The sequence below is a fragment of the Cololabis saira genome, chromosome 11, assembly GCF_033807715.1.
Source record: "Cololabis saira isolate AMF1-May2022 chromosome 11, fColSai1.1, whole genome shotgun sequence".
Classification (NCBI taxonomy): domain Eukaryota; kingdom Metazoa; phylum Chordata; class Actinopteri; order Beloniformes; family Belonidae; genus Cololabis; species Cololabis saira.
Window position 1 is genome coordinate 26,245,699 of NC_084597.1, and position 22,044 is coordinate 26,267,742.

General features: G+C 38.4%; 1 protein-coding gene across 1 annotated transcript in view; it reads left to right on the plus strand.

Moving 5' to 3' along the window:
* The window catches only part of kdm2bb (lysine (K)-specific demethylase 2Bb), a 36,644-nt gene extending 14,927 nt beyond the window's left edge, over window positions 1–21,717 (plus strand). Inside the window, exons 13-21 of the mRNA XM_061734210.1 lie at window positions 4,951–5,181; window positions 10,002–10,145; window positions 10,266–10,352; window positions 10,465–10,791; window positions 12,260–13,269; window positions 13,343–13,506; window positions 17,208–17,369; window positions 19,666–19,884; window positions 21,098–21,717. Of these exons, the coding sequence (XP_061590194.1) occupies window positions 4,951–5,181; window positions 10,002–10,145; window positions 10,266–10,352; window positions 10,465–10,791; window positions 12,260–13,269; window positions 13,343–13,506; window positions 17,208–17,369; window positions 19,666–19,884; window positions 21,098–21,279 (2,526 nt within the window). The 3' untranslated portion in view covers window positions 21,280–21,717. The remainder of the gene's footprint in view (window positions 1–4,950; window positions 5,182–10,001; window positions 10,146–10,265; window positions 10,353–10,464; window positions 10,792–12,259; window positions 13,270–13,342; window positions 13,507–17,207; window positions 17,370–19,665; window positions 19,885–21,097) is intronic.
* Window positions 21,718–22,044: the final 327 nt, after the last annotated feature.

The window sequence follows — 22,044 nt, forward strand, 5'->3', positions numbered from 1 at the left end:
CAAGAAAGTCCAGATGCGTTTGATTCTGAAGATGAATCTTTGAGAACTAAAATGACCTAAATGACTGAGAATCCACACCAGCATAGTATATCATCTTAGCCAGAGCTTAAAATTCAGGTAAATACACAGGTTCTTTGTTTATGATTGAATTATAGGCGTTCTTGTGGATCAAACTAGTTTTTTGTTTTCTCTTATATTTTACTGTATTTCAAGGTTTGCCTGTCAATATTGTTTGTGATTTGTTTTAACTTCTGATTTTAATGCTATGTGTGCTGTCCAATATCTGAATGCTACTTTGACAGCATAAGCATTTTAGACTTTTAGTATTCTTCAAAAAATACCTTCGTTAATAAAGAGGATGAGAAATTATTATATTCATTATACTTGGGAGGTTTTATATGCCTTCGATTTAAAGTGGGCTTGAGTTGAACAGTGGGATGTAGGAAAAAGTAAAAAATCCAAGCTTTTATCAAAATTTACAGAGTAAAAAAATGATCTGTCCAATCCATTTACAATTATTGTTGATTTCAGTAGTTTTCTATTTTAATAACACTTTAGTAATGTTGCAATTGAAATGGTGTTTCAACATGTGAAAAAACTGTTTTTGAACAATGGCCATGAGATTTTACGTAAGCACAATTAACTGGCACATTCGCTTTATTTCACCTCATTCAAGTACAGTATAAAAGTCAGGTTATTTTATGATCAAAGAAAGTATGTATCATTTTTCATTGAACAATGAAAACAGTAACTACATACTAGACTTAAGGCCTCAACAGGAGGCTGAGCAATGAATGTGTTTTCCATGAATGAAAGAAAAATAAGTTTGTACTGGTCCCATCAACCCAGTGGATCACCCCCACCCATCCCTTCAAAGGCCAGCTGCTGGTCGTGGGACCTCCTTGTGTTTGCCTTTTTTAATGAGAAGCCATCTAGCTCCAATGGTTGTGCAGAACCTGCTCTCCTCTTCCTCTGTTGCTCATAGTGAATATGATAGCACCTTTGCTGTTGCTTCATTCCTCATTTGATAGAGTTAGACACCCCTAGTTCATATTCTGATGCACCACTCTGTGCTTCCCAGCACCACCTCCCCCTCCCCATTCCCAGAGAGTTGATCCATATTAATGAGGCAAGCTTGTATGCGCTTCCTACATCTGCTAGTGGTATTGTGAAGCTTTGGAGCAAGAGGGAGGGTTGTAGGCCTGACAGCAGTAGCAGGAGTAGAAGGAGGAGGAGACTGCAGCCATGTCAGTGTGGGAGCTGGACGGTTTCTGAAAACAAGCCATGGCCATGTCGCTGAGCGCTGATGATGAGGACTTCGACTCTGACTCGGAGCAGGTTAGCAAAATAAAGCCTTGCAGACAGGCATAGTGAAGCAACTAGGAATGATTGGTGTCAGGCAGAGCAGTGTGCAGCAAGGAAATGGATTCAGTCAGCCCTCTGTTCTTGTTTGTGATTTTTGCCTCATTTATATTTAAATGTGTGTGTGTGTGTGTGTGTGTGTGTGTGTGTGTGTGTGTGTGTGTGTGTGTGTGTGTGTGTGTGTGTGTGTGTGTGTGTGTGTGTGTGTGTGTGTGTGTGTGTGTGTGTGTGTGTGTGTGTGTGTGTGTGTGTGTGTGTGTGTGTGTGTGTGTGTGTGTGTGTGTGTGTGTGTGTGTGTGTGTGTGTGTGTTTAGGCCAACCTTCTGTTTGTTGTTTCAGGGTACAGGAGACTAATCTTTAGTGGCTTTAATATCAAATCTACACAGGAGTATAAAGTAATAGTAAAATAGTAAAAGTAAGTGCCTGTTTATGTTCATGAAAAGCAAATACTACACATTGCTATAACAGGACTTGCTTTCACAGAAAGAAATGTGTTTTGTTAATTTAGATATTTTTCTTTTTTTAACCACACCCACAATTAAGTCTGTGGCTGCAATTATTTAAAATATTATGGACTGCAGATTAATCCATCTTGCTTTACTGCCAATAATCATAATGCATTTTTATTTCAGTCATGCTGATGCGCAAAAAAGTATAGCTTTTTAGACATAACTGAAATCTGCTACTCTTAAGGCAAATATTCACTGCAAGCTATTTAAGTTAAAATGTGAAGTAGTCCAACTGAAGCCCAACATGCCAACAGTTGGCAGGCAAAATATGTGTCTCCATGGTCTAGTGCCAGGCTTTAAAAAAAAAATGGTATTAATTGACCCTTTGTGAAAGGTTTTCTATCCATTCCCATAAGTAGGCACTAAAGCTGCATCCACATAGGGAATTCTGTGTACATATGGAGAATGAATGAACCCATAAGACCCCAGTGTATTATAGCTATTAGCTTCTTGATTTTGAATTGCGACTGCTTGGATTAAACATATTTTCATATTCTTCTACAGCCTATACTGTTTTCCTCCATCTTTTTTTCTGTGGTAATAATCATGTCTGTGGTAGCTACTGGTTGTTTCAGTGAACTTTAAACTCCCAATTGAATAAGTTTTGAACTGTCAGATCACTGCTTGGTCACATGCACACTTGTGACCGTACAAAGAAGATACGTGTGCTGTATATTCTATGAGTTATGAAGGAGTAGACATACCCTAATTTGTCATGAGTACTTCTTCACAGTATTGCTTGGACCTTGACTGCTACTAGTTACAAATTGCCAGGTTAAGATACCTTTGATATTATTGTTGTACTTGACACACGGAAGGCATGTCGTCTGTCTTTTTTCAGTGTTGTTGTAAGACTATGATTTAGTTCTGCACACCAGACAGATACCCCAAACTTAAGAGGCAGTGGGGGATGGGAAAGGGTTAAAGGGGATTTAGTGGACAATATGGACTGCAATCAACGTTTTTTTTTTTTTTTTTTTACCCTTGCAGCTGTAGTTAGAGATAGAAATGGAAATAAATAAAGATGGTTGGATGCATTATCTGGTTACCTTGTATTTGGTGTGACCTGACATGTAGATCAGTCATACCTTGACCATGTTGTCAACCCAGAAAGGGGTGAGTAAGAGATCAGGATATATTTGCTTCAGGACGAGGCTTCATTTCAGTGGGTTATTTGCTCTCATTTCAATCTTTCTTTTCTTGATAATCCCCATAAATACCCCCCAGAGCAGTCCAGTGCAGCCTGTGCAACATCACACCCCCCACCCTACCCCAATATCTCACTCTAATCCTGTCTGCTGCCCATATATCTGACTCCTTTCTGTGCCAGTATAATTCGTGGCTATTGTTAGAATAAATTATTGTAATATGCCCAAGATTGAGCCCATCCACTTTTTCTTTTAGAGGCTATCATTACAGTTGCCATTGGTTACAAGTGTATGTGTGTCATGCATCGTTCTGTTAGGGAATGGGACGTGGCTGTTGCTATGCTGACACCAGGAAAATCTGCAATGCCTCTGTAACTAAAGAAATCCGATCTTCATTACCACAAGCTGCAGTACCCCCACCCCACACTCCCCCCTTCCCTGTTTGTTTCAACTCCCACATTAACACTTATTGTCTCACGTGTAATGGTGGGCATTATTTATCAATGGTGTGTTCATGTTTGTGTGTGTGTGTGTGTGTGTGTGTGTGTGTGTGTGTGTGTGTGTGTGTGTGTGTGTGTGTGTGTGTGTGTGTGTGTGTGTGTGTGTGTGTGTGTGTGTGTGTGTGTGTGTGTGTGTGTGTGTGTGTGTGTGTGTGTGTGTGTGTGTGTGTGTGTGTGTGTGTGTGTGTGTGTGTAGCGCCTCTTGAGTGTATTGAACTATTAGTGAGAGGTGGCTAACCTGAGCTCTTTTTTACTCTAAAAACAAACTCTAAAACAAAAGGATTGGGGTTTTATAATAAACTGAAAAGAATACCTCAAAAGTGCTTGTGAAAAGTTATTTTTAAATATGAGGTAACTTCACCTTTAAATCAACTTTTTTGAAGCGTAAACTTTTACTCTCGTGAATTGAAATACCCTTTAAATTATAGTATTTTTTAACCACTTTTTAACTCAAAATTTGTCTTTATCACCTTAATGTAATCAGAATGTTAAACTCAATGATCAAACCAGTTTAAAAAAAAAAAGAATATTTTGATTGAATTCAACAGGTAGTTTATATATATATATATATATATATATATATATATATATATATATATATATATATATATATATATATATATATATTATATAAACAAAGCTAATAATGATACTGGTCATAGACATACCATCTCCATTGCCCACTTGTATTAAATTGAGCACATTTTATTATATATACTCTTCTAAATCAGTTTTTACACCATGTAACACAGAATAATGGTCCTTAGTGAGGCATGTGTGAAGTGTAGCTATGAGTGCAGCTTCTTTTTGAAGTAGAAACATGCAACCAAGGGAAGTGCTAAAATTGGATGGCACCTTCAGGGACATTTTTGATGTGTTTGTTTGCTCTTATATTCTCTGTTGTAAGAGCCATGAATAATGTGTCTCTATACAGCGTATTATGATCAGGTTTGTGTTCTGTGGATTTATGTATTGTATGTGTGAACATGTGCTTCCTTATTGCAGTTGCCTGTGTTGAGAACTATTAATCCAGAGATAAAAAGAGCAATGAGAGCATTAAGCAGTATAGCTTAATGCTGACACTCACTTCTGGTGATTAGAACACAGTATTATGAAGTTTTATTTCTTAAAATATGTGTCCTTTTGATGGCAATTGAATAGGTCACAGAGTACCACTATTTTAAATTATATTCATGATAATGCAGAACATTAGATAGTGGAAGCTTTTAGTTTTTTTTCTATTACAAAATTTAGGTTTAAATAGAAATTTGCATAATATTATGGTATTAAAACAAATCAATTTTTTAAATAATATCTTGTTGCAGACTTGTGTATGTAGCTACGTAACCATGAAAAATATTGTGAATTTTAAATATTTTTTGGGTTATGGTTTTAAAGATACTTGACACCGTATCCTTTACATCCTTTTAGCCCCGGCCTCCCAACTGGCCGAAACCTAAGGTGGCAACATCTCCTGTATCAGCAGTCAAGCTGACAGCCAGTCGGGGAACATCTGGTGCCAGGAGAAGAAGAACGCGCTGTCGAAAATGTGAGGCATGTCTGCGAAAGGAGTGTGGAGAGTGCCACTTCTGCAAAGACATGAAGAAGTTTGGTGGGCCAGGGCGAATGAAGCAGTCCTGCATCATGAGGCAGTGCATTGCTGTAAGTAGAAAAAAAATAGGAGTGTGTTTATTAGTTATACATAACATCTGACTTGCTGGAAATGTTGCATTTTGACTCTCATAGATTTTTTTTTCATACCTCTTTGTTGAGTAAGAAGGTGAATAGTTTAATAGTTTAATGAAGAGGTAAACAACTCTACCTCTAGAAATTGTTCCAATTATCTCGTATTATGAGAGGATTTCTGTGCAATTTCCTGGTGTCTTGGTGTCACAGTGAGGTTGCCAAGCAACAGCTGGAGAAATCACTGCACCTTGTTCAGAAATAGCTCAAAGATGTGACCGGTCTTGGAAAAAAAAAAGAACACATTGAAATTACCATTTGATTTATGTGCAATTGAACAAACTGCCTACAAATATTAGTCAGTGAAATTTAGTAAGCCTTTCTATACGGCCATAACAACAGTTTCTTACTTTTACTTATTTGCTCCACTTTCATATTTACCTCGGCATTCAGAATATGATCTCAGTCTTTTCAAATACCGTATTTTCTGGACTATAAGCCGCTACTTTTTTCATAGGTTTTCAACCATGCAATTTATACAAAGGTGCAGCTATTCTGTGGATTTTTCTTCCACCGCTCGGGGCGCTTTAACCGGAATTAGAATCAAAACTAAGACAAAATAAATGCAAAGAAGAATACGCTTCTTCTTCTTTAGCAGATAGAAGTAGGTAGAAGCAGATTTCAAACAGATAAATAGATAAATAAATACCAGTTATTTTCTCTTGGTTCTGTCCCGTTTTAATCAGCAAAGTTGCTGCCGTGTTAAAAGACACTGTTAGGAAAGGATCTATTTAGGTACAAACATGTACATCATTTACAGTTCAAAATCCTTCTGTACATGTAGTAAATATCTAATCTAACAACATAAATATCTGCGGCTTGCATATCTTTTTTATAGAGCGGATGCGGCTTGTATGCAGGTGCGGCTTATAGTCCAGAAAATACGGTAATCTTAAATTTTAAAGCTTTTGTTTTTCATATCACTACTTGTTTTTTGATATGCCCATGTGGTTGAGAGATGTTGTTCTGTAGTGTTCAGTATAATCGGTTGATCATGTTGCTATAGTAACTGTGAGTGGTTACTTGTTGCTGTTTTTTTTTCCTTTGCTGTGGAGGTGACAGGTGACGCTAATAAAACCAGCGGGAATAGTTGTAGATGAGCAGAAGTATGTCTGAACATTCTCAGCCATGGAAGTCATTGTATATCTAAAGGCACACTCAGACCAACAGCACCCTGAATTTATATCCCCTGGGATATGTTTCAAGGAGCTCAAACATTATTTTATCTCTGGGTTTTTTTGATTTTCACAGAAGTCTAAGGTTTAGGATAGATCAGGGGTCGGCAACCCAAAATGTTGAAAGAGCCATATTGGACCAAAAACACAAAAAACTAATATGTCTGGAGCCGCAATGAATGAAAAATGAAAAGTCTTGTATCAGCCTTAGAATGAAGACAACACATGCTGCATTTTTCTATATTAGTTATAACTTGGGGAAGATTTTTTTTTCATTATGCACTTCGAGAAAAAAGTCGAAATGTCGAGAAAAAAGGCGAAATGTCAAGATTAATTTTGAAGTACAATCTTGAGAAAAAAGTCGAAATGTCAAGAAAAAAGTCGAAATGTTGAGAAAAAAGTCCAAATTTTGGGAAAAAAGTCGAAATGTTGAGAAAAAAGCTGGAATGTCGAGAAAAAAGTCGAAATGTCGAGAAAAAAGTCAAAATGTTGAGAAAAAAGCTGGAATGTCGAGAAAAAAGTCGAAATGTCGAGAAAAAAGTCGAAATGTTGAGAAAAAAGTCAAAATTTTGGGAAAAAAGACGAAATGTCAAGAAAAAAGTCAAAATGTCGAGAAAAAAGTCGAAATGTCGAGAAAAAAGTCAAAATTTCGAGAAAAAAGTCGAAATGTCGAGATTAAAAAGAAGAAAGAAAAAAAAGAGAAATAAAGGAAAAAAAGAATAAAAAAGGAAAAAAAGAAAAAAAAAAGAGAAAATGAAGAAAAAAAGGAAAAAAAAAAAAGGTCAAACATTTTTGAAAAAGCTCCAGGAGCCACTAGGGCGGCGCTAAAGAGCCGCATGCGGCTCTAGAGCCGCGGGTTGCCGACCCCTGGGATAGATGAAACAAATGAATTATAATGAAATATTAACCATCTGTTTGTCGCTGGAAAGTTGTAGCTGTCATGCTGGTCTCACAACAGTCTATAAAGCAGCTAAACCAAGAAGTCCACTAGTTATATGAAGTCAGAATCTGTTATAGTTACACATTTCTACTGGGCTGGTGTTTTTTCTTTTCTTGATCAATGTTTAATTGCTTTGAGTCACTGCTTTTTTGTTGTTGTCATGATTGGCACTCCTCATTCATTCTTAAGCTTGCACTCTGCAGATACTTGTCTGCGCTGTCCCCTAAACTGATAGAAATTAAAATTATGTGCCAACCTTAACAACTATTACTACAATAAAACTTAAAGTTGGCAAATGTTCGAACCTATTGCTCTTAACAGACATGAGATGATTAGGAAAGAAAGGTTTAAATGAGACATTAGGAATGCCTGATAAATCAGGAATAATCCATTCAACAAAGGTTCAGTTTAATCTCACCAGTAATATCTCCCTAGCTTGTCTGTTTTTGAGTGTTGGTTTAGTAGTTAGAACCTGTGGTGATAATGGGGGAGCTTGAGGATAGGAACCCCCCTCAAAGAAACATCCTAGTTCTTGGAAAAGGCTCAAGTGGTTTACATGTAGCTTTAGCACTAAAGGAGAGCATGTGAACTTATTTTACTTATTGAAGGTATTTCAGCCCTTATTTCAAGGTCTTTTTCAGTAGTAGTTAATGAGGCTTCCTTTGTTTTATGTTTCAGTACCCTGGACAGAGACATATGATGAGACTGGGATCATTTATGCTTTAAAAAGGATGATCAAGGAACAATTTTGTGTCCATTTTTGGGCATACTGTAATAGTGTGTTTGAGTTGAGTCATTGTTGCTCTCAACAGATCAAGCCTTTGTTGAAGATTGGTTGGACAGAGGCCGCTAAAAGAAGCATCATAGCTAGGCTGTAAAGTTTTCTCATATCACAAGAGGCAAAATGCTCATGTAATGAAACAATTAACTATTTAACCACAACATCCACAATAAACTGAAGCATAGTATCAAAATAAAAAAAGGAAGAAAACATATGGTATGATTCCATGTAATCCATTTAAGTAGTCTTTGTATTTACTTTGGTTTAGGGCTGGGCGATTTTGGACAAAAATAAAATCCCGATTTTTTTTCTCTGAAAACCCGATTTCGATTTTTTGGGTAAAACTACAATAGACAATGGAATAAATTGTTTCAAATATTTTATCTTTTTTATCTTTATTTTTAAAGAAAAATAGCAAACAAATTTCCCTATTGGGAATGAAGTGCAATTGAAAGATACTGTAAATCCTCCTTGAGTTTAGTAAAGTGACAACATTTACAATTTTCTTGACCAAACAAAGATGACTAGACGAGCTCTGTCTGTAATGCAGCCAGCTGCAAAAAAGGAAAATCCATTTTAAGATTTTCCTTTTTTTAACATCGTCTTGATTAATAAATCCGATTTAGATTTAAAATCGATTAATAGCACAGCCCTACTTTGGTTCATACTGCAAAGATATAAACGTCAAACATATTTTGAATGGATCAGATAGAAAAAAAAAGTTAAATATAAATTATGGTTGCTGGCATTAGTTTGGAGCCAAATTAAGTAAATTCTCACATTAATAGGTTTCACATCACATCCGTATTATATTCATTTTATACCACGGTCTGTGTGAATACTCGATTCTGATTGGCTGGCAGGTGTAGGTTAAAAGTGATAACCTACACCTAGAAAACAAGTTCGGTCAAATTGCCTGATAACTTTAATATCATTGCGCTGGATCAACTGCCAGGTGGTAACCACGGCAACAGAGATTCAGAGAAGAAGAGCCGGCTACCGCAGGACGGCGACATGAGTGATTTTGTAATTTCTTTCAATTTATTTGGTGAATTTAACAATTTTGATTACTGGGATACAGAAGAGGAGAGAAAAGAAAATAGCCAAGCAGAGCTGAGCGGACTAGAATATCTCCCGTTGCTAAGTCGTATCTCAGGTCCGTCCTAGTTACTGGAGAAGTCAACACTGTGTCCATTGCATAAGGACCTTATGGGACGGTAGTGATTGTTCCAGGTATTAGTCAGACCCTCAGGTGTTACCATGGAAACTGAGTTATGGCTTCTTAAAAAACTTTGTAATTTACCAGGTTACAACGGTTGCAGACGAGAGATTAAATAGTCCGCTCAGCTGTGGCTTGTTATAAAACTAATGATTTCAACTGAAAACACATTAAAGCATGAATAACTGATTTAATATTTATGTTTTTTGGTAAGTGACCGTGGTATAAGCGGAATAATGCCCTTCGAGGTGTACATTATCATCAATATATGGATTGCGCGGAGGCAAACCGTCCTCCGTTTTGCGTCGGACGGTTCACGGCCCCGGGTCGTCCATATATTTCTGATAATGTACACCTCGTCGGGCATTACCCCTTACGTAACTTGTTTCTTAGCTGAGTCATCTCATGAGTAAGCTGTTATCAGCCATGATGACTAAATATTCAAATCTGTTTTGCTTCACATACAAATTTCCTTCTGCAAACAAAAACATTGCACACACTGAACTAGTTTCAGTGAAAGTAATTTCAGTGACACACAAGTGCAGAGGTGTGATTTAATTTATGTTGTCAAATGTAATGATTTAGTACAGCATCTTTATCTTCTACACTGTGTGTTTTCTTTAGCCTGTCCTGCCCCACACAGCAGTCTGTCTCATCTGTGGAGAGATTGGAAAGGAGGATACTGTGGAGGATGCAGAGGAGAAGTTTAACCTTATGCTTATGGAGTGCTCCATATGCAATGAGATTGTTCATCCTAATTGTCTCAAGGTAAACTATTCTATGTCAATATGGAATGCATATTGTCACTGTAAACAATGTTCTTGGAATTGCTGATTTGTTTCTCATTGTAGCTACAAGGCATTGATATTTGCATGTCCTTTTGTTCAGGTTAAAGATTCAAATGGATTAGTCAATGATGAGTTGCCAAACTGCTGGGAGTGCCCGAAGTGTAACCACGCGGGCAAAACAGGGAAAGTAAGCATCAGTGATTTTTTATTTTTTTTTAACCTGTTGACATTATCATAGTATTTCTTAACTAGGGAAATAATATTATACTGTCTTATTTTTCACCCTTTTGGCCTCAAAGCAAAAAAGGGGGCCAGGATTCAAGTATGCGTCAAACCTCCCTGGCTCCCTTTTGAAAGAACCACGATTAAACCGGGATCCAAAGGAGGTGCCAGACCCGGCCACGGTGGCTACAACAGACAATACAGACGTAACGACCACATCAGCTGTGAAGAGAAAGGCAGAACAGGAAGTAATCTCAAAGAAGAGTGATGAGGAGCCTCCAAAGAAACGTCCGCCCCCGCTGTCCCCGGATAGCACGTCTAGACCAAGGCTTGAAGACAATCCACTGAGGAAAAAGAGGAAACTTTTTGACACCAATGATGAACCTGTCATTGTGAAAAAGAGGGTGAGACACATTTGCTCTACTTTTATGTTGTCTGACAACAGTTACAGTAATTGTCACAAAAAATAAATTGATAGAGACAATGAATGTGCAGATTCACTGGAGAAGAGTTTCACAGACTTTGGTCTTACAGCTTGTCCTAACTGCACGCGAGCGTCCGACTGTCGCATCGCACTGCGTGGCATCGGACGCGCTCTGTCCACACTGAACGCGTTATCGGCCCCACGTTCTACCACGCTCTTTTGATTGACAGCTGAGACTCGCCTTTTAAAAGGCTGATTTATGGTTCCGCGTTACACCAACGCAGACCTTACGGCGTAGGGTACGCGGCGCACTCACCGAACGGTGCGCGTCGCCGCGTACCCTACGCGGAACCATAAATCTGCCTTTATTCACCCGCCCGAGACTCGCCTTATATTCGCCCCACCAACCGCCCGTGCGCTCCCTTTGCCAGCTCCCTGGCGATCTCCCTCCAGCCAGCTGCCACTTTATTGAGGTTTTTGTAGTGAAATGAGGAGGTATCATAGAGATAACTTCTCATTTCAACTAACTGGATCAGCCGTTCCTCATCCATGACTGTTTCCTACAGCGCTTTCAACCGACTTTCAACGCAGGCGGCAGGAAGAAAAAGAAAGCAGGTCTAACGTCCGACCAAAGTGGGGAAAAAAACGAACAAAATAACGGCGTCCGGTGACGCAATCAAACAGCGAACAGCTGGAGTGAGCGGCGTGTTCGTGGTGTTAAAGCAGCAAACATGTCAGCATGTCAGATCATTACTGGGATGTGGGGAAAAAGCAGAGGACACGAGAAATGATCAAATAGGTACCAGATCTTGTTGGATCCGGCACAAATTAAGCCCTAATAAGATTAAGATAAGATTCTTATTATATCTTATTATTTTATCAGAACCTTCCAGCTCCTTGGCGATCTCCCTCCAGCAGCTGCCACTTTATTGAGGTTCTTGTATTGAAATGACTGTTTCCTACAGCGCTTTCAACTTTTTTTTCAACTTTCAACCGGCTTTCAAAGCGAGCGACAGGAAGAAAAGAAAATAGAAGCAGGGCATGCGAGAAAAGTCCAGCTCAAAACGGCGCGCCGCATCGCGCCGCATCGCGCCGCATCGCGCCGCGTCGCTCGCAAACAGTGTAGACAGTGCAAATAAAAAATAAAGCAATGGAACTGTTTTTGACGCTGACGCTCGCTCGCGTCGCATGCAGTGTGGACACGGTGTAAGCTGACCTTGACAAACAGATGGATATTGCAATTGTTTTTTTTTTTACTTTTTAAATGAAAACTAATTTATTTGAAATATTTCAACATTTTGAAATGTGTTTGTTCCCCTTAATGTCTCTTGAAAACAGAACATACTGTAAAAGATGCTCAAGTTTTATCACATCCTCAATAGTAAACTGATCATGATAGCTTTAAAAACAAAAATAGACAATCAAGTTCCTTCTGTTTTTTTTCTTAGAAGAAGCCCTTAAAGCCAGATGATCCATTCAGTTTGAAACTGTTGCGGCAAATCAAGACAGAGAACGAACATGATGATTATGACAAGGAGCCAGAGGATGGGGAAAAAGATGAACTGTCCTTGGATTGGATGTATGTTAAAGTGAAAAAAGAGTATGATAAAGAGTTTGAAGAAAAGGACAACGAACCAGAGGAGACTGGAACAAAAAAAAGAGGCACTGGTATAGAGGACAAAGAGAAAGTACTTTCATGTCCCCTGTTGAGGACATCCGCAGCGAGAGGAAGTGATCATTTGTCCTCCAACTCACCTAGAGCTGGACCAAGCAGTGAATCAGGAGACTTTAAGGAAAGTAGCTCTGCTCAGCTCAAAGCTCGCCATCAGCGCTGGTGTCTTCCTAACAAAGAGTTGAGCAAAGAGATCAGTCAGGGTATCAAGAAAGAAGAGTATTTGGGCAACCAGAAAGATGGTTCAGTGAAGACAGAGGACAGCTCAGTCGATCATAATTGCAGACCAATTAAGACTGAATATTCTGTGACTAATCAAAACTGGAAACCATCTACTACTCACAGCCATAAAGGTGTTAAAATTGAGGATGGCGTAGCAAATCCAAACAGACTGCCTCTCAAAACAGAAGACTGCTTGACTGAACAGAATCATTGGCCGATAAAAACTGAGCCAAAACTAGAAGAAGAAGATCAGAAGCCTAGTCGCCCTCTTAATAACGGCAGCAGTGACCTGGGTGAGGGGCTGCGACACCGGGGGCCGGAGGGAAATGGAATAAACGCATCAGTCACACTGATACATCCACGACCACTCCTACTACCAAAATGTATCCAAATGGAGCGTCACGTGATCCGACCTCCTCCCATCAGCCCTTCACCTGACAGATTACCTCTGAATAACGGGGAAGCACACATGATGCAGCGAGAGACTTGGGTGGCCATATTCAGTCACCTCACTCACAGAGACCTCTGTGTCTGCATGCGTGTCTGCAGAACCTGGAACAGATGGTAAGTTCTGTTAAACACACGTAACAAGTCGTTACACAGTATTCCTACGAAACTGAGCACCATGTCTCTCCAGGTGTTGTGATAAAAGGCTTTGGAAGCACATCAACCTGAACCGTTGTAAGTCCATCACACCTTTAATGCTGAGTGGGATCATCCGAAGACAGCCAGTAGCTCTCGACCTCAGCTGGACCAATACCTCCAAGAAGCAACTCAGCTGGCTCATCAACAGACTTCCTGGTAAATAAATCCAGTCAACAAAAGATATGCATTTGTTTTCATGTGAAACATTAATATAAGTAACATTTGATGCATTTTGGAACTGAATAAAAGCAGTATTTTTTTTTAAAGCTTTGCATAATTAAACTGTTGCAGCAATCAAGATTGAAAAAAGAAAGGAAATTGCAACATTATTGGGAACATCAGTTGGCCTTTTGAATTAGATTAAATGAGTGATAACGTTTTTGATACGTTGATTTCTGTAATTATTAGTTTATTTAAACAGATTTTTTATGGAGAAATAGAAATGCGTTGACTGAACTCATCTTGAATTAGGGCATCCCTTTATAACTAATGCCACAATTTTACTACTTGGCTTTCCCAAAGACAACATACTTTAGAGCCCCCTGATGGTCAAAGTAAAAAAAATACACACACAAAAAAACAATTTCTGAACTGCTTGGATGATGCCACTCTAAGGGCCTGATTTACTAAAGGTTTGCGTGCGTAAAAACCTGTGCAAACTTGACATCACCCGCAAACCAATGTGCAAGCTGATCTACTAACAGCGTGCAAAGAGGACTGCGCCTCTCAAATGCGCAAAATAGCACACGCTATTCATTTAGTACTTTTGCCCTGATGAATAATCAATATGGGGCGTACCCGGCAGAAATCGCCAAATACTGGGAGGGGAAGATGCAAATTGGTCCATTTACCACGCGCAATGAGATTTACCAAGCCTGAAAGTAATTGCGGGGATTGTGATTGCGTCTGTATTTAATACGTTCGAAAGGAAGGTGATAATCTCCACATGCAAAAGGAGAAATATTTTATTTGAACAAAAGGTTGCCACAGGAGGCACATTCATTTTTTTATTTGTGATAATAAATAAATCACGTGTTTTCATGGAGAAAAAAGTGTTTCTCATTGTGCGCCTATTTCTTCTGCAGTTGTCATACCCCGGTGTTGTGCCGTATTCAGCACCCCTGCCGTGAAAAGCACCCCCTCGTCTGACAAAAATTATATTCTCATTCAATGTCATGTTCTGTTTAGCGTCCAGTTTTGTGTTAATGATTCATGTTTAAATGCGCTCATGGATTCCACAATAGTCATACTTTCCCACAATCACAATCACAGATAAAAGAAATCAGGTAAATGGTTATTGATGTCATTAATTAATAGCCTGCTTACTGTGTTGTCTTCCATAATATTTGTAAATATATATAATATAAACTCCTAAGTATGTGTTTGTGTGAGTGTGTATATATAAATATATTGAAGTGTCAGTGTGTTGTTTTTTTTCTTGGTCTACTTGTCATTGAATATACGAGGGGGTGCTTTTCACGGCAGGGGTGCTGAATATGGCACAACAATTTGCCTCTTCCACTAATATCTCTAACTCCAACTCGTCAAATTTCATTTTGCGCTTGCGACTATCCTGCTTTCCATCCAGACTCTCCATGGCGCAAAGTTTGCGCCGCAAACCGTAAGTTGCGCAACACCTCATTTAAATACTGAGGTTTGCACCTGTTATCAATTGCGCACGCAATCTTAGTTGATCACCCGCAAAACACACAACAACAGCACGCGCAAACTTTTTCAGTGCACACGCAATTTAGTACTCTTTATTTAGGATCTTAGTAAATCGGGCCCTAAGTGTATCTCTCTTGCTGAATATTTCTGAGCATTTGCTTTTATTCATACTGTATGTAGTGTGTTTCATAAAGAACCGTTTGAGGAAATTGCAGTTACTATAGCAAGACACGGTGGTGGGGCACTTTCAATTGGGCTTTTATGGCTTTTTTCCTTTCAAAGGGCAGAGTTGCAATAGTGTCTAATTGTCCATGAGCCACTGCTGTCTCTGCTCTGCAGGATGCTGGGACACTGTGGATATAGTTTATGCTTTTGTGGTATAATTCATGGTCGTGTATTGGAAGCTGTCTTTCCTTTAATATGTGCTCCTAATAAATCACAGGGGGTTCTGACAGACTTAATTCAGATGCTCACTTGAAAACCCTGGAATGAAGCAAAATCCATAGCGCTAAGAGACTTGGTAGCTGCAATGATTGGACAGCATTTTATGAATTTCAGCTTCTTTTTGATTGAATAGTAATAATATAAGATTTTTTTTCTTTTTGGACTCTATTGTGTAAGTCATATGTTGGGATTCTCTTTTAGAAATGGTCTTCTATTATCTTAGCAGCCAAAGCACAGCCGTGGATGCAACCACGCTTGTCTTAGTTAGCATCCGCAGTGTTTGTTGGCAGAAATGTTGAGGACAGGCAGTCATGTCTCTTACTACAGCAGTGCATACTGGCACCTTAACAACTGAAGCTGCGCTCTTACTCCCGCTGTGGTCACAGTCCAGCAGTGATCTATTACATAATACATCATTTTATATCCTGCCACAGACAAGGATTTGTAGATCAAGGAAATGCAGTAATTATATTGAGACTGACAGAAAAGAAGCTCGGGGCTCCCCAGGGTTGGTCACTGTATTAACGGTGCATGGCTGTCGTTGTGATTGACTTTTCTTTTTTATTTTTAAATGAAAGTATTTGATATATTAGGGTCCTTTATGACTCCTTTATATTGAATCCCCCAGCACACGACCTACATTTTGAGGATCACGTTTACATGGATCTCTTAATTACTCATATATTTTTTGTTGCATAACTCACATGCAGTGAAAAAAAGTTGAGGTGTGAGATGTTTTAGGAAAACTGGTTTTCATATTGCAACAAATTATAAATATGTTGTATGTTTACCTTACCTTATTGCTGCTTGTATTGACCTAAAGAAGTAAGCATGTGTACTGTAGGAATGGGTGATATTTTACCGTTCACGATATACCGTCCAAAAAATTCCTCACGATAAGAATTTGTCATCTCGCTGTAAAAATGATAAATTCCCTTTGATAAAGTTTTTGTGTAAAAATGATTTATGGTTCTGCGTTAAATTCTGCGTTAAATCCACAACGTACGGGAAGGAAGGAAGGAAGGAAGGAAGGAAGGAAGGAAGGAAGGAAGGAAGGAAGGAAGGAAGGAAGGAAGGAAGGAAGGAAGGAAGAAAGGAAGAAAGGAAGAAAGGAAGAAAGGAAGGAAGGAAGGAAGGAAGGAAGGAAGGAAGGAAGGAAGGAAGGAAGGAAGGAAGGAAGGAAGGAAGGAAGGAAGAAAGAAAGAAAGAAAGAAAGAAAGAAAGAAAGAAAGAAAGAAAGAAAGAAAGAAAGAAAGAAAGAAAGAAAGAAAGAAAGAAAGAAAGAAAGAAAGAAAGAAAGAAAGAAAGAAAGAAAGAAAGAAAGAAAGAAAGAAAGAAAGAAAGAAAGAAAGAAAGAAAGAAAGAAAGAAAGAAAGAAAGAAAGAAAGAAAGAAAGAAAGAAAGAAAGAAAGAAAGAAAGAAAGAAAGAAAGAAAGAAAGAAAGAAAGAAAGAAAGAAAGAAAGAAAGAAAGAAAGAAAGAAAGAAAGAAAGAAAGAAAGAAAGAAAGAAAGAAGGATAAATTCCCGTTGATGACGTTTTTGTGTAACAAACATGGCGGATCTGAGAGTGAGATAGATTTATAGTTGAAAAGGTGGAGTTGAATTGGTATTTTTTAATCGTTATCGGGATAAATGCCGGAAATTATCGTGATACATTTTTTAGTCCATAGCCCATCCCTAGTGTACTGTATCTTAAAAACTGTAGTAATGACTGGAGGGTTCTATGTGATCCTGCTGCTTTGCAGGTCTGCGTGTGTTACTTCTGTCAGGATGCTCCTGGGTGGCCGTTTCTGCTCTTTGCACCTCCAGTTGTCCACTCCTGCGAACGCTGGATGTTCAGTGGGTCGAGGGACTGAAAGACGCTCAGATGAGAGACCTGCTGTCACCACCCACAGATAACAGGCCAGGTAACAGCTCAGCCTCTGTATGAACTATCAGCCACATGGAGGCATTAGTTTCTGAATCTGCCAGTGTGTTCTTCAAGAACGAGTACTAAACATTATTTTAGTGAGGACACTGCAGTACAGTGTTAGGATGCTTATTCTGAGCTGCTCATAGTTATCAACTGATCAATTATAAGCACAGAAATACACCATATTTTCCTTCCCTGTTTATTACTCAGTACCCGAGCTCAGTACTCGAGTTGTAAAAAAAAAATCAGGGGGGGTGATGGATTTTATCATATGGGGACAGATAATTTGTGCTGATTACAAATAATATAATATATTACAAATAATAGCAGTGACCAAAACACCTGCAGAAATACTGCAGGAATGACATAGCAGCAGTTAAATGCAGCCTTCTGTACGCTTTAAATATCCACTGGGCTTACATCAAATACATCAAAACACAACAATAAAAAACAGTTTTCTGAACTTATCAATATGACTCTGTCCTTCACAGGATAAGTAAAATGGATCACTGCAAAAACTCAAAATCTTAACAAGAATATTTGTCTATTTCTAGTTAAAATGTCTCATTTTAGTAAAAGAATCTCATTACACTTAAAACAAGACTCATCACTGGAAAAAACAACAATTTTCACCTGTTTCAAGTAGATTTTCACTTGAAATAAGTAGAAAAATCTGCCAGTGGAACAAGATTTTTTTGCTTGTAATAAGAAGATAAATCTTGTCCCACTGGCAGATTTTCCTACTTATTTCAAGTGAAAATGTACTTGTCCCAGGTGAAAATTGTCAAATAAGTTATTTTTCTGGTGTTATTTTTCTGGTGATGACTCTAAATGTTGAAATAGCAGTAAAACCACATTCATTGATGAAATGACTTAAGGGATGGAAAGGGGGGATGGCAGTTTTACAGGGGGGATGATTTGGACCGTTTTTATTTCAGGGGGGGATGCCATCCCCCCTCATCCCCCCACAACTCGAGTACTGCCCGAGCTACAACTGAAAGTTTGCAATCAGACAGTCATTTTCTGAGAAGGTTTTCTGTGGTTGTTTTAGGTAAATCATGTTAAATCAGGCTTTTACTGGTAACTGGTTTTCAGCCTGGGCTTAATGCACGCGTAGCACTCCAGCTACAGTGCTCTGCACACCGAGAGCAATGCTGTGACTCACTGATGTGTTTTAGCTGATAACAGAGCTCTGTAGCACAGATTAATAAGCTGTCTCGTGTTTTGGATGCATTTATCACTCTTGTTTAATTAAACATCACAATGGATTTCCTGACAAATACATAAAAGTCATGTGATCAGACATATCACATGCAGAGGTGGACAGAGTACTCGACCCCAGTACTTGAGTAAGAGTACAAATACTACTGGTCAAAATTTACTCTGTTACAAGTAAAAGTAGCTCAGTCAAAATATAACTCGAGTAAGAGTAGAAAAGTACTTGCTTTTAAAGGTACTTAAGTATCCAAAAGTAAATGCTTTTCAATTTACTTTAAGTAAAAGTAAAAGTAAGAGTAAGAGTAAGAGTAAATTTCTTATTTTCCACATCAGTAAATTACTATATTTTTTCTAAATTAATTTAAGGATCTTTTAACTCTTGTTTCTGAGAATTCGATGTTGAGTTGTTGAAAGCAGAGAGGTAGTTCTGTTCGGCAGACACAATAAACATTTGAAAATAAATGTCAGTGGTTTTTCTGTGCCCTCGTTTTTTACTCGGTCGAACGAATTAAACATTGAGTTAAGATACGGCCAAGGATTTTGTGAAAGTCCCTGCTCCGAGTCCGGCTCATTATCCGACTCAGAGAATTGTCTTTCTTCTCCTGACGCAGGCGTAGCCATTGTTGCGGCTCTGTGTTGACAAACGCAGGCTACTTTGGCGGTATCGTTTTGAGGAGGCTTGACGTATTTCCGCTTTACGTCCATCCCAGTGGAGAGCGTGCACTGTGATAGGTCTCCTCCTTTGACAAAAACAGCTTGTGTCCAATAGGATTTTAGGGAAGAAGAAAAAAGAGCAGACCTGAAAGTAACGAGTACTTTTCAGCCTTCCTAGAAATTTACTCGAGTAAAAGTAAAAATATTTGTCTCTGAAATGTATTCAAGTAAGAGTAATAAGTACCAAAGAAATCTAATACTCAAGTAAAGTACAAATCCTCTGGATATGTACTTAAGTACATTACTCAAGTAAATTTACTCCGTTACTGTCCACCACTGATCACATGTCACATATCACCATTTGTAGTATATTTGGTTCTTCGTATCTCTTCTAATCTTTTTTTTTTTTTTTTTTTTAGGTCAGTTGGACAACAGGAGTAAGCTCCGTAATGTGGAAGACTTGCGTCTGGCAGGGCTGGACATCACGGACACTTCTCTGCACCTAATCATTCGATACATGCCCCTGTTATCAAAGCTGGACCTGAGCTACTGCAACCACGTTACCGACCAGTCTGTCAACATCCTGACTGCTGCAGGGACAACCACCAGAGACTCACTTACAGACATCAACCTGTCAGGTACCAGTCTGTCTGAGTAGCCTGCAAATCTGATTTCACTCGCTAAATGACACTGGTGTGTTTGCACATTTTACATTAATAACAACAGTGTCTTTTACTTTTGATAATATGCACTGCCCATCGAGTCAAAAACAGCCATCAGTTCATGATACAGGTTGAAGTGGGGTTTGAGTAAATGTCAGGTTCTAACAAACATAACTACCAGTAGTTTGTTTTGGCTTATCTTTAATAAAATCAGTTACTACCGCTCCAATATAACTGATGTTTAAACCATAGAAGTGTTTTCTCACCTGTAATCACCTTCTGGAGGCTGCAGAATGCAATAAAAGCAATTCTTTATAAATTATTCACATCTTATACTAAGTTAAAAACAATGCAAAGACAACAACATGGAATGTTGGATATTTTGTTATTTTATCTAGAAAACAATCAAAATGTTTGAATTTGAAATGTTGATGACTTATCTGATGATCCAGGGTGTTCCTGGCAATTCCTCACCCATGTCTGTTGTTGTAGATAATGGGTCTTGGAATGCCTCTGTATGTTTCATTGTAAAGCTTTTCCCCACCTTGTTGGAATAGGTCCAGTACGTTTTGTACCAGTGGAAATGACTGTGAATGGGAGTGCACCAGACCAATTTCATGAGAGTTTTTTGCACAGAGATTGGTTATGACTGACCAGGCCAATACTACCCCACAGCTATTAGTTAATTGGTGAATATCACTCTGTGAATAGATGTGTGGTCAAATGGTTAAATAATTTATGCGTTATAATTCTGACTTTAAATTTGCAGTTTTGATTTGGCAACAAATTCTGGAGAGCATATTTAGTTGAACCATGAATCTAAAGTAGATTTTAAAAGATATGCTTATCATTGCATTGTGTTAGTCTACTCCAGTATAGCAGGATTGTATCACATGATTCATCTTGCCGTGTGAAGAGAAAGCGGACAATTATTCCAGATAATATCTGATATTTTACTTATTAACATAATTCAGTTTCACACACAGGGACTAAGCTGATGGAAAAACACTTCCTGGCTCAAGACACCACATAAATCCCAAAACACAGTTCACCGTGATGAGGCTTTTGTATTTAGTCTCTGAATTTACTGGCCGGATTAATCCATGAATGCTTCTCAGTCATGTCAGTACATTTGACCTTTTTATGGAGCATTTTGGTAATTTTCTTCTAACCCAGTTCCTCCCTGTAGTCTGTAACAGGGTCACCGACCAGTCGCTGACCTATTTCAAACGCTGTGGAAGCATCTGCCACATTGACCTGCAATACTGCAAAGAGGTGACCAAGGAGGGATGTGACCAGTTCATCGCAGAAATGTCTGTTAGCGTGCAGTTTGAACTGGTAGAGGATAAACTGCTGCAAAAGATCAGTTAAGTGGAAAGTGGGAAACTTTGTAAAAAGCAGTGAAACTACTGTCCACATGGAGGCAGCAGATGACTGTGTTATATAGATACAGCATAAACACAAGGATAATCAATATCCCTGTAAAAAGTATTCAAAGGAAACCTGGGCTGCCAAGTCAGGATGTAAAATGGAAGTCTTGTTTTGTAAAGGCAATACTACAAAGTGCATTGCTGTTGCACCTGTTTCTAAGTTATTTATTCTTAAACTGATTTGGTATTGTACCACAGTTATCCTGTTGTTTATGGATCATTCTTTGTTCCAATGCAAATTTTATTGCATAATAGATGCCTATTTTTGTATCAGAAATTGTTTCATACATGTGCAGTTTTAAATGCATTATTGCCAACAAATGTTTTTTTGTGTGTGGCCTTTAAAAAATAAAAAATAGATATGTATATTTTGTTTTCCATCCTATGTAAAGGATGCTTAATCTGTTTGGATGAGATATGATTTCCAAAAGTTATTTGCTGTAAATATGAATACATGAATGTATTCTCACATATATTTTGCGGTGAACAGTGTATAAAGCATATTTTTCACCACTAAAATGTTCAGCTAGTTTTACTCGAAGCTTGTATTTGACTGGTTTATATTAAGATTTATGTACACACTAAACTCTGCCATCTTTCTTTGGTGTTGGTGCGTCATTGAAGAAAGCGTTTGTAGCTCAGCATGCAGCAAAAAACGTTTACATCCATCACTAGATTTAAATACTCTTTAACAATATAACCATCT